Below are 15,653 nucleotides of genomic sequence, written 5' to 3' on the forward strand. Positions count from 1 at the left end.
CAAAACATGTACTTCTGGATACCGACAAGTGGGTGGAGCCAAAGCCCCTCTCTGTAGTACTCCTGAAAGTTCTTCTTTAGGTTGGTCACAATAAGTCTGACGGCAGCTCTGCTGTCAAGTCAGAACTCAAAAGCAATGCCACAGAACATGTAAACAGATCTAATGACAGGACTAGAAACTGATAGTTTACTGGGTTAATTTGCACTTAACAAAATCTTGAGAATTCACAATTAAAAGAAAGAAGACATGATTGTGGCCTTGTTACTTGAAGTTATACAGATTAACAAAACGTATGTACATACCTGTAAGATTTAATAATAATGACCGGCTTTAATAATAATGTATGCTTTGATAATTATGAGACTAGTTTGAGCACAGCCTCTTGTGGGTGAGAAAACAGTTTATCGATAAGAGGCACACATTGATAATTTTATAACCAATTTCTAAATTTGGATATTAGCTTGGGCTTTGAAATTGAGACCTATTTATGCTCAATAATCTTCTTATAGCTTTTCTCAACAACACATTTTCTATTGTAGAATCATTCAAAAAGGTTCAGCAAAACATACCTTGCAACATTCCGTCTAATATTCTGAACATTATATACAAAAACAAACATTACAGAGTTTGATATTCAAAAGTAATTTATTTTAAGATTGAGTTTTTCTATTTGTTCTCCATTTACGAGTTTGTTGGGTTTAATTGCTCAGAAATCAACCAATTAAATATTATTTTTGGTACACTAACAGCTTTCCCAGAATGGCAGGCTTTAGGTAAATTTGTTTGCTATACTCTGCAAATGTGGACAAGCCAAAACCGTAAATAATAAATTCTCTTTTTTTGCAACAGCAGCATAGGCAAAATAAAAACAATTGAAAATAATTACAAATTAAGTAATAGTATACTGACTGTCTAATAAAGATAAAATAAATGGAATTTAAACTGGAATTTGGAACACAAGAAACCTTTGTTGATTAAATATATGTTACAGCTTCTTAAAAAAACTCAAATATATATATATATAATATTCTACACACGGTTTGATATGAAAATGACCCTGTCCGCTAAAACAAGTAGCAAAAAACACAAATCTGAAACAACATAAAGTAGTACATGCTAGATAGATCATGGCAAGGACCCTGAAATAAAAACAGCGACCTATCCCAATTTCTGGCTCAAACAGCACCTATACAGATCAGTTTCTAAGATAACTGTAAAGTAGTTACATAAGATGGCAGCATAACTTCCATCCAATAAAGATATGATGCATATCTCTTGTGCTAATAAAGTAGAAAATGTTTTTCTAGATAAATGCTGGTGATATTCTATAAGGACTTGGGCAGCTGCTTTGTCCACCAGTGCTTTCAGTATTTTTATCTTTGTTTTGAAACGTTTCTCATCCTCAGCTCACTTCCTGATGAGTCCTGCTTGAAAGTAAATGTAATAGTTTGGCGGACCGCACTGCTGCACCCTAGCAGAGGTGCCTATTAGCCCACAAGGACAATTTGAAAGCCTGCAACATAGGGGACTCCTTTTCCATGAGGAGTGTTTGCAAACATGGAACTATTGTGGACAAAATTGGATTGAGATGATCCGGAAGATGGCAGATGCCACCTGGTAGAAAACAGTGGGATCACACACTTCATACTCCATCTCCTCCAGTGAGCTGTCTGGATGGAATACACGCATGCTCCCACCAGAGCAGCCACTTGAGAGTGATACTCCTTTGTTGCTACTAAGCCACAGCCACTCCCAGTGCATGCTGAAAGTACGGCATGCCTTCCAAACAACCTGACACCACACTCTAGAATGAGGAAAGCTCTCAAAGAAGCTGGGTGCAGGTGAACTGAAGCAGGAGAATTGATTCTGCCTGTACACTTGCATTCCGGCACCAGCAAGTTGTATAGATACTTATGTGGGAAACCCCCAACCCCTTTTACACCATCTCATGGATCCACTCACCTCAGTCTAGCATGATCAGTGGCCCATCATCAGCCTCTGACGTGGGTGCCAATTAGTGCTCCACAAGCCACGCTTGAGGGTGACCCTAACCTCCTTGGCTTTACATTGGTGCCCAATGGACACATGTGCTTTCAAAAATCCAGTGCTTGTGGATTAGACTACGACGTCCTTGTTCACGGTCTATCTATTTAGCAACTTGATTACAGTCAGAACCTAAACCAATCCCCTCCAGCAGGAAATGTGATTCCTCCAGTGACTGGAACCAATGACCCTGTGTTGCTATCCTTTCAATGGTCAAACATGCCAAGGTTCCAAGACCCCTTTGGTCACCACAGTGACGGTGTATTAAACGTGACCAGCAGATCACAATATGTCATCATAAAAAGTTAATGCTGACTGGTAGGAACTGAGGTAGAGTGATGTCTTAACATAGCTTTGAGATTTTGATTTGCACTTTGGATTGTTCCATAACTTGTTTAACTGTTATTGGCAGAATAATGGGATTTTTGTATTTATATTTGTTTTACTGTTTCAGTAATAACTCCTACAAGTTGTACCTTCAACCTTTACTATGAATACAATACTTGTGTTATGCTGAGTGTAGTCTGAACTAGTTCACACCACCTCCCGGTGAGTTAGGCCTTTACTGCTTGACTAAGCTACGTTACATACACTGGGAGGACCTGCGTTTAGCAGATGATCTTGTATGCTGGTTAGATAGCAGGGAATATTCGCAATCTCGCCTTTGACAGTAGTAGGTGGTTAGCACAACTTTACACAACTAAAAAAAAAACAAAAAAACAGAGGTGGCCAAAACTATTTTATTCAGTAGAACCAGTTTTATCATTTACAAATACTAAAATTAGAGGAAATACCTGCTCTGCTACATATCTTGCATGTACATAATCAAGAGCTACAACCTAACTGCTAGATAGGTTCCTGCTTTCTGTATGTGGAGAAACAACCAGTAGCATGAGTGAAACTGACAAACATCACCTACACCTGTGAAGGCACAGGCCGAACAAAAGGCATGATTATGAGTGTTTTGTTTAATGAATTTTTGTTTTCAAACTAACCTTGGTTTTCAAAAGAAATTTTTGTGTTTTCCTTACCTTCCTAGTAAAAAGAATAGTATTTCTGAAGCACCGCTTTGTTATTCAACCCAAATTAAATTCAGTTAAGATCTGCTTTAAAAAGATGCTACCCGTATACAGAACCAACATCTAAAAGTTAAAAAACTGATACTTTGATGAATTATACACCTATCGTACTTAATGCAGACCTACACTTTTATGAAATTACCAAAACTTGAAAGTTATACTTTTGACATGTAATATATACATTACCAAACAATTGCAAAACATGTACAGTAAAAGGACACTTAATGAAAATGAACTGCTGCTGTGAATGGTATCAATCAATATGTTTACTAGACCAGTCATCACATTGGCTAGCAAGAAAAAAAGCAACTGGTTTCTATTTATGGCATTGAGAAGACAGAGATCTGGTTGATTTAGATCTTTTGTGGAGGAAGAAAAATCGGACTCATCAGTTTTCTTATTTTTGTCCAAAGTACTTGAGAAATTCCAAGAACAAGGTACTGTACTTCCAGTTACCAAGTGTTTTGCAAATACTAAAACAAGATCTGCAAGGAATATGGTAACCAGGAAGGCCAAACACTGTGCAACCACCCAGACAATAAAAGGAAGATTAGCCATTCGCCTGGAGGTAGCCTCTATGTATACTTGCAGGACATGAAAGATTAAGAAAAGTGTGAAACTGGTTACAAGAAGAGACCAAATTGCTTTCACCCAATCTCTAATCATGGTTCTCGTGTTTAATACATAAAGGCCCACTTGCACACCAGCCATGTATATTGCCAGATAGCCAAACACAGAGAAAATCCCTTCTCTATTAGCATTCAGAAATCCTTCCCGAGTTCCTGTGCCATCACTTCCATTCAATATAAACATTTTTAGAGTTGTTGTTTCAAGAGTTAGTTGATAAACTACTGCAAGAAAAACAGCCACAATCCATGATATGTGCACTGGAAATATTGTCAACACGACAGAAGCTCCAATTCTCACAACTGCCAAGGTGAAGAAGAAGTTCCAGTGGACGCCATACTCCGAAACATGTTCTTGATAATCCACTGCTTTCACGCTGAAGAAACGACATACCCCAAGGAATGCAAGTGGCCAAACAGATATAATTTGCTTAGTTAAAGCACTCCCTTTCTTCTGTAGCACACCACAATGTCGTCGTACTTCTGGTGAAACAAGGGCATTTGCAAATACGTAACCACCAACTCCAAAGTCCATGACGCCTGTCCCATAGCTCTCCGTTTTGGCATACCTCCTTGGAAACAGTGGAAAATCCACAGCCAGAATGGAGACAGCAGTCAATATGTTAATAGAGACCCGCAAAACAGTCACTGATGGGACACTGTTCGATTTTAATTTTGCCTTGAGAAGAACTTTGATGATATCTTGAAAGTTCTGCCGAACATAATTATTTCTTTGTGTGTATAATATACAAAGTGTAATTGCACAGAGTGCTGAAAAGCAGAGGGGCACAAAAAGAAGGATATCACTTAGAAGAGTGCAGGATAGCACGATCGGGACCACGAGCAGAAGGAAATCTAGTAAGAGATGTCCTTGCCATGAACACTTAAATTGTCCACATTGTAGATAATAGAGGATCAGCAGGAGCCCTCTGCCAACCACACAAAATGGAGGCACACTTAAGCCCAATGAGATTTCTGTTAGACTTGTTCCATTTAGATTACTCACAAAGGCTTCCTTCAGCACTTTCTCAGACATTCTTCTCGCCCTACAAAGGAAAATTTCATTTCAAATTAAATTTGATATATTATTGAAGCACAGACTAAAACAAGAGAATGATCTATGTAAACCATACATTATCGAAAGCAAATTCATAAACATCTATGTTTGATATGGCACTATGCTAGCGAATCACAAAAATATTCAAGCCAATATGTTAAATGATTACAGAGTTTATTTAGGAAGTTTGAACTGAGAAATTGATAGTTACAGTAATAGGTCAGTCACCGACGGCCAGAAACTATTCATAAATTGAATGCCCCTTTTGAATTGGCTACTTTCTGGTACTATGCACAAGCGGACGTGTACTAGAAACACACCACCAGCTACTTGGATCAATCGTCTAGATTTTTAAACTCAATAGATTTAGAGTGGAATGTTGCTAATTGTTGACTGAAATGTCTGCCCACATTTCAAATAACTTGACTCCAAATGGGAGTAATAGAATCTACTATTGTATTAGAAACAAATTTACTGTGAAATGCTATGCCTTAGACCAACTTTTTTTAGGACTCATTATTTTCTACACAAACCAATATAAGCAGTTTTATAAGTCCAGCTCACGCATCTCAATCTTTTACCATGTGTCAACAACACAGCCTTGTTACTATTTAATCAGTTAGATCATATATTGGGTATTATATTGGGAAAATGGTTCCACCAAGGGCTTCAGATCTCAGGTGCCTTGTAATTGTTCAAGTAACAAACAATGTCTTTCTTGGCCACTATCATAACCATAGTTACCAGGGACTAGGGTCCTTGAGCTCCATCCCAACCTTCATTTTTTACGAGGATCACTCGCACCAACATTTTTATACAATAATGGCCATTTTTATTATGTTGCCTCTAAATATTGCAGAAAATGACTTTAAAAAAAAATCTTTTATTATTGTAACATTTGCACAGCAATATTACTCACTAACAAATTATAAGCCACAATAAAATATATTTGACATTTACAAGATAATAAAGGAACTAAAGAAAATAAACTTTTTATAACAAATGTTAAAAGAATTCTAATAAAAACAGCACAAATAGCATTAAGGAGTAGGTGGGTGTATTAAACCTAACAAAAATAGGTCTGAAATATCGTTTTTTGGTACGTTCTTAATCCAGAACAAAAGAATGGTACATGATCTAAATCTTGACTATCAGCTCCATAGAACTGGCAACGTGGGTGCCTTTCCCCTAACCACCCAGATAATTTCATCAGAAGATTTTCATACCTGATATTTATAAATAATCCTATAGCCTCAAAGCTAAGATTAGATCTTAAATAAAATTGCATTTCATTCATATTTACAAAGGTACAGTTAAAATAATTTTTAAAAGCTTTTATTTAGGAACATTTTTCAACCATAACCTAATTGATATCAGATATGTTTGATTTAAAAGATCGTTTAGAGATATTCAAAGTTATTAAACAATAGGACACTAGTTTAGTGAGCAAAGATTTTATTTCGTGATTTGCTTTTTTGTGGAAAAAGTTTCTATAGGTATTATAATAATAATAAAAAAAATACAGAAGGAAACAAGGAGGGAGAACAAAGTGTTAAATAAAGTAATGGACAATTGCATGATGTGTACTACAACGTAACACTTATGGGTTGCTATCGACAGGATTTGAAGAATGCCATTAGCTGTTGCCATACCCAGAGAGTGTGGCGTAAGATTGGAGTTTTGATGTATGGGGGAGGTGTGAGTCTTGAGAAATGCACACAGAAATATATGCAATATGTTCACATCTCCGCAAGTGTGTCTGGTATCATAACAAAGGTAAAAGGGTAGGGGATAGGAGTGGGGGAAGAGGTGGAGTCATGTGATTCAGTATAAGAGGTGGCAAAAACCTAAGTAGAGCGGACGAGGGTGGAACCGGTGGCTAGGGGAAGATTTGGAGGATTTCCCTTTAAGGGGGTGGACTGTGAATTAAGTGAGCGAGCGTATCCCAAATATGCTGGGAGGTTACCGGGCAACCTTTGTTACTAGATTGTGTTATGTGTGTGCTTTTTAGATAGGTAACCCAGGCCCACCAATTATGGTAAGTTACATTGTTACTAGATTTCCAATCAATCAGCATTACTTTAATGGCAATGGGGAGTAAAAGGACAATGAGGAAGAGACCCGTGGCAGGGGGATCAATTGGAGGGTCTGCAGATGAGGAAGGGATAACGAAATAGTCATTCTACACATTTTTTGTAGCAGTCGAGAGACATTGTGCCAGTAGGTTTGAATGTTAGGGCAAAAGAATAAGATATGTTCTTAGCCACTGGGGGAGGAGTCGCACGTCCAGCATGTATTGGCACCCTTCAGTTTTAATTGAAATAATTTTGCAGGGGTCGAGTACATAAAGTGTGCAGCAAAGAATTTAGTCTGGGTTAGGGAGGGAATCAGTTTGTGTTGAAGTAAGTGTGATCTCCCTTTAGCCCAGGTGTCCTCAACCGGGGGAGCTAGGTTTTTGGAAGAAAATTAAGGAGTTCACTTTTGTGCCAAAGGTGGATGGCGTGGAGTTTTTGAGGTGGTAAGTTTTAAAAAACGTTTTGAAGCAGCATGACCCCACGAAGCCGCGGGGAGGTAGTATCCAGGAGAGGCAGTCATCTTCACATTTGTTTGACTATAGACACACCTTCCCACACCATTTCTGAGGCTCATGGGGCAGCATTCCTTTTTAGACAAAATATACATTATGTAGCATACCTATTGAGGTATTGTATACAGTGCATGTTTATTTTGACATGTCCACCACGTAGTAGTATCTACAAGTATATACACCTTTTTCTATTTACTAAAATTTCGAGTATGAGTGTAGAAGGGATCCTTTGGTCCTGATGAACAAGCCAGGGTAGGGCTTCGAAACATGTTGGCATAGGAGAAGCAGTTCATTATAGCTTTGTTTCTCCATCTCTTTTCCCACTTTTAACAATACCAGCTCAACTGAACATTAAAGTCTTCTTTCCATAGAGCCAGGTATTTTTTAATATATATTCACTCCTCCACTCACTCCTGACCCTTACACTCACATACCTACACTACACATAGTCTTGTTCAATAACTAGTGCTCCCGCGTAGTCATAGGTTGCAGCATGCCCCGTCCCGTGGCGGGGCAGGAAGACCCCTTTGATGAAGCATGACACCAAGGGCCTTTTTGGTGTGTGAGGGGTATTTAAACAAAGCTGTGTGCTTTCCACCACTGTAGGAGACACACCTAGTTTGGAAGAACACGGTTACATATCTTTTCAGGGATGGATCCCTTTTGTTTCTCACATGTTGACAGTCTTTCTTTTATTTTATGTAGGGTTTTATTTTCATCAATGGAAAGGGATTCATTGAGGTCTTTACAAAACCATATCCCAAGGTACTTGATAGTGGATTTTCATTGGAAATTGGAAGAGCCATCCATTGAAGTATGGCAGTGGATAGTCAGTGGAAGGATTTCAGTCTCATCATGAAGTTTTACTATTGAAGTATTTGGTTGTACTTTGATAGCTTAACGTGCTATGGCAGGGAATTTAGTAGTGTAAAATGTCACTATAGAGGGAAAATCTCCTTTTACTTATGCTCTGAAATATTGAAGAAAGCCAACAGATCTGGCAGTGGCCAGCTGGTTTTACAAATCACTAGGCTAAGGGCCTGATTACGTCTTTGGCGGTGTGGGAGCGAGCCGCTACGCCCTGCTCCCACAATGCCAAAGTCGACTGCTGCCTGCCCGCTAGATTACGAGTTTCCTTGTGGTCTGGCAGGCAGGGCTTTGACAGTCCCGTAGCAGTGCAGTTTTAAGGCTCATATGTGAGCCTGAGAACTCCAGCGCTGAGGGAGCACCAAATCAAGTTCCCGCACGTCATGCGCTGTGCAGTCCATGCTGTACATGAACTGGGGGGCATGCACACAGGAGGCCACACCATGTGCCCCCCTGCATGTATCCCTAGGGCCCCCTTAGTGTCCCCACTGCCAGCATTTTCATGGCGAGAGCACCGCCATGAGCTGGTGATGAGGAGACTCTTAATGTGCTTGCGGCCCTGCCAAGCATATTGCGGCCTTACACTGAAAGACTGCCAAACTCATAATTAGAGATGATTCAGAAAAGGGGGTGGTGATGAACAGAGTGTCTGAATTAAGCAGACCACTCTTACCCAGTCCAAAGATCAGGGCTTGATCCATCACCGTTTTTTAGCTCACTGCACCATCCCAGCTCAGAACCTGGCTACATGATAATTAGTCTGTTCCTGTCCCAGTGCATGATGGGAACAGGGCAGACCAAACTACCAAGCCAATTCATCACCAGAAAGGAGACAAGCTACCGGGGACCGGTTTCTGGCATTTCAGCCTCGTCGGCCCGGCTTGCTTGAATCCTGATGGAGCAGTGAGCAAGGGACTCATGTCTGAGTATACCCTGCCACACCTATAGTGGCCAAAAACGATTCAGAAAAGGGGGTGGTGATGAACAGAGTGTCTGAATTAAGCAGACCACTCTTACCCAGTCCAAATATCAGGGCTTGATCCATCACCGTTATTTAGCTCACTGCCCCATCCCAGCTCAGAACCTGGCTATATGCAAATTAGTCTGTCCCTGGCCCAGTGCATCATGGGAACAGGGCAGATCAAACTATCAAGCCAATTCTTCACCAGAAAGGAGACAAGCTACCGGGGACCGGTTTCTGTCATCGGCATAAAGGGAGATGCGGTCTTCCCAGCCCCTCCCCACGAGATGCCCCGGATCTGTGGATCCATACGGATTTTCACCGCCAGTGGCTCTAGTATGAGGGCGAATAATAGCGGGGACAGGGGGCATCCCTGTCGGGTGCCGCGACCCAAAGTGATCACTCGTGACGTGTGCCCATTCGCAATGATCTGTGCCAGGGGCGCTGTATATAGGAGCTTAACCCAGCCACAGAATTTAGGGCCAAAGCCCATTTTCCTGAGTACCGCAAAGAGGAACGGCCACTCCACCAGATCGAATGCCATGGTGGCGTCTAAGGAGAGAATTGCGGCATCCTCCCTGAGTGAGGGAATGCGGTGTAGTATCCCATTAAGACGCCGCAGATTAAGGGAGGTGTTTCGCCCTGGCATAAAGCCGGATTGGTCGGGGTGGACAAGAGTTGTGAGGTGAGGTTGTAGACGCTGAGCCAGGAGTTTCGCTAGCACTTTAGCATCCGCGTTCATCAGCGAGATTGGCCGGTATGAGGAAGACAGATCAGGTGGTTTACCAGGCTTGTGTATAGTGACAATAGTGGCCAACCTCTGATCCGGCGAGAGGGAGCCCCGCTCCAAGCAGTCTGCATACATGGGAAGCATATGGTGGGTAAGGGCTGATGACATAGTCTTATATAGTTCGATCGGTAGGCCGTTAGGTCCCATTGCCTTTCCGGTGTTTAGGGCTGCTATGGCCAGCCCCAGCTCCTCCCCCGTTAGGTCATCTTCTAGTGACTGCGCTTCTTCCTGCGAGAGTGTGGAGAGAGGAATGTCATGCAGGAAGCGTGTACATTCGTCCACTGATATTTCCGCACGTGCTGTGTACACAGATTCATAGTAGGAGGCGAGTTCCTCCACTATTTCAGCGGGAGAGGTCGTGTGTGTGCCATCTGGAAGTGTTAAGGCCGCTATCCGCCTACTCGCCCTTTCCTTCCTCTCAATCCATGCCAGCATTTTCACCGTCTTATCTCCTAATTCATAGACCCTGTGTAGCGTATCAGTTAACCTCAGCTTTGTCATGTCCTCTGCATATGCTCTGAATTCCTGAGATGCTAACGCCAGTGTGTGTGCCGCGTCCTCCGTGGGGTCAGAGGCGTGCGCCAACTCTGCGGACTGGACCGCTGTCTCGAGTGACTCGATGGCTGCCCTCTGTGCCACTTTATGCCTAGTGATAGTGGAGATAGCTTGTCCCCTGATCACTGTTTTGTAGGCCTCCCATAGTATCGACTGTGAGTCGACCGAGCCCACATTGTCTTCGAAGTAATTCGTGGTAGCCGTCTTTAGTGCCTTAGAAATGGTACAATTCTTAAGATACCCAGGATAGATCGGATAAATCCGTTGACGTCTGGTGGGGTGTACTGTGTAGGTGAGTAGCACCGGGGAGTGGTCAGATATTCCCCGCGGTAAGTGTTCAATGGAGGTAATCTTTTCTGGGGGAACGGCTAGCGTCAGTAAGTAGTCTAATCGGGAGAGACTATAATGTACTCCCGAAAGAAAAGTGTATTGTCGATCCCGGGGATGCTTGAGTCTCCATGCATCTAACAATCCCAGTGCATCCAAGAATTCTCGGAACAGGTGGTCCGCTCTGGTAGCCTCTCGAGGAGGCTGTCGATTCATGGCAGCGTCTAGCACCGCATTAAAATCACCTCCGATAATTAATTCCCCTTCCGGGAGTCTAAGCAGTAAGTCACCCAGGTCTTGGAAGGCCCCTTGATGCAACGCCGGGGGGATGTAAACCGACAGTACATTGTATGGCCGTCCCTCCCATTGGCAACTGATCGCAGCAAAGCGTCCCTGGTCGTCAGCCAAGTAGGGGTGCATTTTTGGAAACCAGGATACCAACTCCACGTGAACCAGAGGAGAATTCTGCGTGGGTGACCATTTTAAATCCCCAGCGGTTAAGGGCCTTACAGGATGTACCCACCAGATGTGTCTCCTGGAGTAATACTATTGTCGGTGCCTTTCTCTTAAGAAATTGGAGGACTAAACCCCGCTTAATTTTGTGGCCCAACCCATTGACATTCCAGGTGATGATAGTGAGTGGGGGAGTAACCAGTGATTGTGAGGGGGGGTGAGGCGTTAAAAGGTTTTGGTCAGCCATGGGTGTAGGTGCTCCTGCGTGTCAGTGGCGCTGAATCTAGCATTTGGACCGGGGTCCAACAACAGTGTATATGGGAAGCTCCGTCTGTGGCGGTAAAGAGTGTTCGGCGTTGTGCAGAGGTAACACAAAGAGCGTTCTGCGCTTGAGTGGAGAGCTGGCCTAGATAGGAACCTGAGACTATAGGAACATTGGGGCCCAATTACTGAACAATCATTATGTACTAAGTGCCGGAGCGGCAATGCTCCCGAAGAAGACACTCGGACCGGGGTCCCATACCATCTATCGTATCGTGTAGTGTACAGAGCGGTTCCAAATCCCTCCCCCTGTCTAGCTAGAAGGACCCTGGAGAATACTAGGCTCACTAAGAAGCCTCGTCTATGGCGGCATTGAAGACCTAGCAGTGTGTAGTGGCGCCAGAGTAAATGCCCCGTGGTCGTGTGTACATATAACCCTAGGAAAAACATGAGACTCAAAAGAGAACAATAGAACTTTGCAAACAAACCCCCCTGTCCATCCCCCCTCCCTGCCTCCCTGCTACACGGACATAGAACCGCCCGCATCCCCAACTTAGCAGAGTGCCTACTCCCATTTCTCCCCAATGTACTTGCTTGCGGGGTAAGTGTTCCGTGGCACGAGTGACCCCATCAGTCACAGTCTGCTCCTCTCGTTCATAGTCCAACGGCAGCCCTCTCACCTCTCGTTGCCACCGATGGACCGTACAGTGTCAGTAAAGAACTCATATTTCAGGACATCGTTCGTCGGCTTCCGGCCCCTCTTCCAGCTCCTTGTCACGATTCTCCCGGGTCGATGTTGGCGAAGTTCCTGCAGTGTCGAATCGTTGGTTTCGTTGGTCTCTGCCCGTGCGTCTAGTTGGTTCCACCCGACTCCAACCATCCAGCCTATCCCACGCCGCCTCCGGGGTATCAAAAAACCAAGCTTTATGGTTATCTACGACCCTTAGTTTCGCCGGGAACAGCATCGAATAGGGCAATTCCTTTGCTCGCAAGGCCTGTTTTACCTCCATGAAGGTCTTGCGGCGTCGGGCCACCTCGGCAGTATAGTCAGGAAAGAAGGCCAACGTGGAGTTTTGTATTTTGATGGGTGGGGTATTCCGAGCCGCTTGGAGGATGACATCCCTGTCCCGGAAATTGAATAGCCTGGCCAGGACAGGCCGTGGTGTTGCTCCCGGTTTCGGCGTTCCACCTGGGACCCTGTGCGCCCTCTCCACTGAGAAGAAGTTCGATAGACCTCTCGGTTTCAGTTCAGTCTTGATAAGGTCTTCGATGTAAAGGTCCATCGCCTGTTTGCCTTCCGATTCTGGCATTCCAAGGATTCGGACATTGTTACGCCGAGCCCGCCCCTCCTGATCGTCCAGCTTGTCCTGCAGTTTCTTAGTGACCGCCTCCATCCGTTCCATGGCCAGCTGTAGTCCGGAGGTGTCCTCAACCAGGGATTTCGTGACCACTTCAACCTGCGCCACCCTCTTGGTCATCTTGTGCAGGTCCGCCCTCAGTAATCCGACGTCCGAGGAGATGGCCCCCACTGTAGTTTGGACGTTAGTGAGCGTCCTCATTAAGTCCTCGAGCTTTTGCCTGCGGACGAACGTCCTTCTGTGTGTTGCGAGGGGGTCTTCTCGAACGCGAATTTTTCCAGTCTCGACTGAGCAGCGTTGTGTCGCGTTCCTTTTCCCGCCATTCCGCCGACCTTGCGTGGGCCGTCAGGCGTGTCAGCCCCGGCTAGTGTCCTGTCAGTTTCTCGGCCCTCTGAGGGTCGGGCGTGCAATTAGGACGGTCCGCCGACGAGGCAGGCCCGGTCAGGCGTCAGGGGTAAGCTCCGAGACTGGCTCAGCGGATAGGATCCCCCAATACCGAGGTCGGCCAGTATAGTGAATAGCGACAAAGCGGTGGGTTAGACGAGGCTTGGTCAGAAGGAAACCTCAATGCAGAGCGCCTTGTAATGTGCAGGCCACTGCGCCACAACTGTCTCACTGTCACTCCGGGCGAGCAGTGTCTCTGGGGGATGAGTGTGCATACACCGGTCAGTACTCTCTCTCCATGTAGTGGGAGATCCCCTAAGGTCCAATGCGCCCCCTCAAAGCTGTGTCAGGATCGCAGCACGGGTTGGTGAACTCGTTACAGAGCTCACACTGCGGTGGCCCCCGTCTGGGGCGTATCTTTACTTGCTCGTCCCCAGGCACGAATCCGGTAGGTCGTTATCCCACCAGCGCGGCTCCAGGCCAGCAACAGCGCAGGTGAGGTCGGCTCCGGAGGAGGGACGGCGCGCCTGGCAGTAAATGGTCGGGTCCGCCCCGTCAGCGTGACAATAGATCGCTCACCTCCCGCCGGTAATACAGTCAGTGGCGGGGGGTGGCGAGGGGGGGGGGGATCAGGTGTAGGCTCCTCACTCACCGTCGATTCCCGGCCTCAGGATGTTCTCCACCGGCCCCCGATGACAACCAAGTCAAGGGCGGGGGGGGTGTGGGGGAGGCGAAGACCCACCTCAGAAGAGCGCCGCCACCGGTGCACACGTCCGGTGTGCGAAGCGGATGATTCCTCCGGGCTGTGGTCGGAGCCGCAATGCGGGGGCTTCCGGTCCGGTCTCCCGGCGGCCCCTCACTTCCGGCCGGGTAGGGTTGTAGGACAGGCCGGTGCAGCCACGATGCGAGCAGGCCGCAGGCAGGCACTCCACCGCGGGGCAGTTGCCGGTGTCGGATCAACACCGGGGTTGCGGCGGAGGACGCCGCTTGGAGTCCTTTCGGTGAAACAGTCGCCTGAGCAGCCGAGATCACGGATGGATGTGAGGATATTGAGATGGGGTCTCGGTTACCACGGAGCTCCTCTGCTAGGCAGCCATTCCAGTCGGCTGCTAGCCACGCCCCCTTTTACACTCTTAATATAATAAAAAATGTTTCTGCAGAGAAGTATATCCATGGGCCCCCACAATCATTAGCTTGGTTTTGCTTTCATTGACCAATAAAGTATGTGTGTTTGCTTAGGCTGCTAATGCATTTAATTGTCTTTGTAGTCCAAACCGCCTGCGTGCATCAAAGCAGAGATTTAATTATCACCTAATTTTGAGAAACAGGAATGGGACAATTTTATATGCTCTGGTAGATCGAATAGGTGCAATGAAAGAAGTAAAGGGGCTAATACACAACCTGGGTTTAAGAGATTCTGCATGAAAGTTCATTTGTCGATCCTAATAGTACACGCACCAAGTTGTTAGAGTAAATATTGATTATAGGAAATAATAATCATGAATGGCCTAGGCTATCAGTTTATGCCATATCTTGGAATGATCAAATCGACTGAACACACTGCTAAAAATCAACAAAAGCCACAAATAATTTCATTTTTATTATTATTTATTTTACATATTTCCTGCATAGTAAAGGAGATAGATAATGGGGTCTGTTGTACAACAAGTGGGGCAAAACCCCACTTGCTCAAAAGGTGTAAGATGTTTATCATTCACCCAGTTTACTAACTGGGATATTATGACCTTACCAAAGACTTTCTCCATAACATCTAACAAGGCAATCAGATGGTAATTTGTAGGTTCACATCTGTCACGTTTTTTGTTCAAGGGGATCATTTGACTACTCTTCCAAGATTCAGGGATACAATTCAAGTAAATACAGTTTAGGAATAGGGATTTAAGTATCTAAGCCTGTTTTAATAGGTGTCATTTGCAGTAACGAAACAGGACTACCAGCTGGTCCTTGAGCACAGGAATAGTTTATAGATGTGACAATATCAATATTTCCTTGTATGGTTATCTGATCTGAACTAGATGACGTTGGCCTATAATTTAATACTTCAATGTGCACCTCCAAAGAGTTCCAGCATCTTGATTTTCCCTTTAAAGTCTAATTTGCTGTTTTGAGATGGCTTTTTTAGAGCATCTTTTATTACTAGGGGAAACACAAATAGTCGAGTGTATAATTAGTAAATGTAACAACATCAAGTAACGATAAAAAAAGATCAGAAAAGGCATCCAAAGTAACCATACTTGAATCAAAAAACGTACTTATCAATTACGTTATCCAATTTTCTTTGTTC

At 44.5% G+C, this 15,653-nt stretch overlaps 1 protein-coding gene across 3 annotated transcripts in view; it reads right to left on the minus strand.

The window, feature by feature from the left end:
• Positions 1-626: 626 nt before the first annotated feature.
• Positions 627-15,653, minus strand: part of PIGW (phosphatidylinositol glycan anchor biosynthesis class W) — a 49,141-nt gene continuing 34,114 nt past the window's right edge. For all 3 annotated transcript variants that reach the window (XM_078679792.1, XM_078679793.1, XM_078679794.1), the window contains one exon: positions 627-4,794. In XM_078679792.1, coding sequence (XP_078535918.1) covers positions 3,261-4,784 — 1,524 coding nt within the window. In that variant the 5' untranslated portion in view covers positions 4,785-4,794 and the 3' untranslated portion in view covers positions 627-3,260. The remainder of the gene's footprint in view (positions 4,795-15,653) is intronic.

Source organism: Lissotriton helveticus, chromosome 3_1, assembly GCF_964261635.1.
Source record: "Lissotriton helveticus chromosome 3_1, aLisHel1.1, whole genome shotgun sequence".
In the NCBI taxonomy this organism is placed as follows: Eukaryota; Metazoa; Chordata; class Amphibia; order Caudata; family Salamandridae; genus Lissotriton; species Lissotriton helveticus.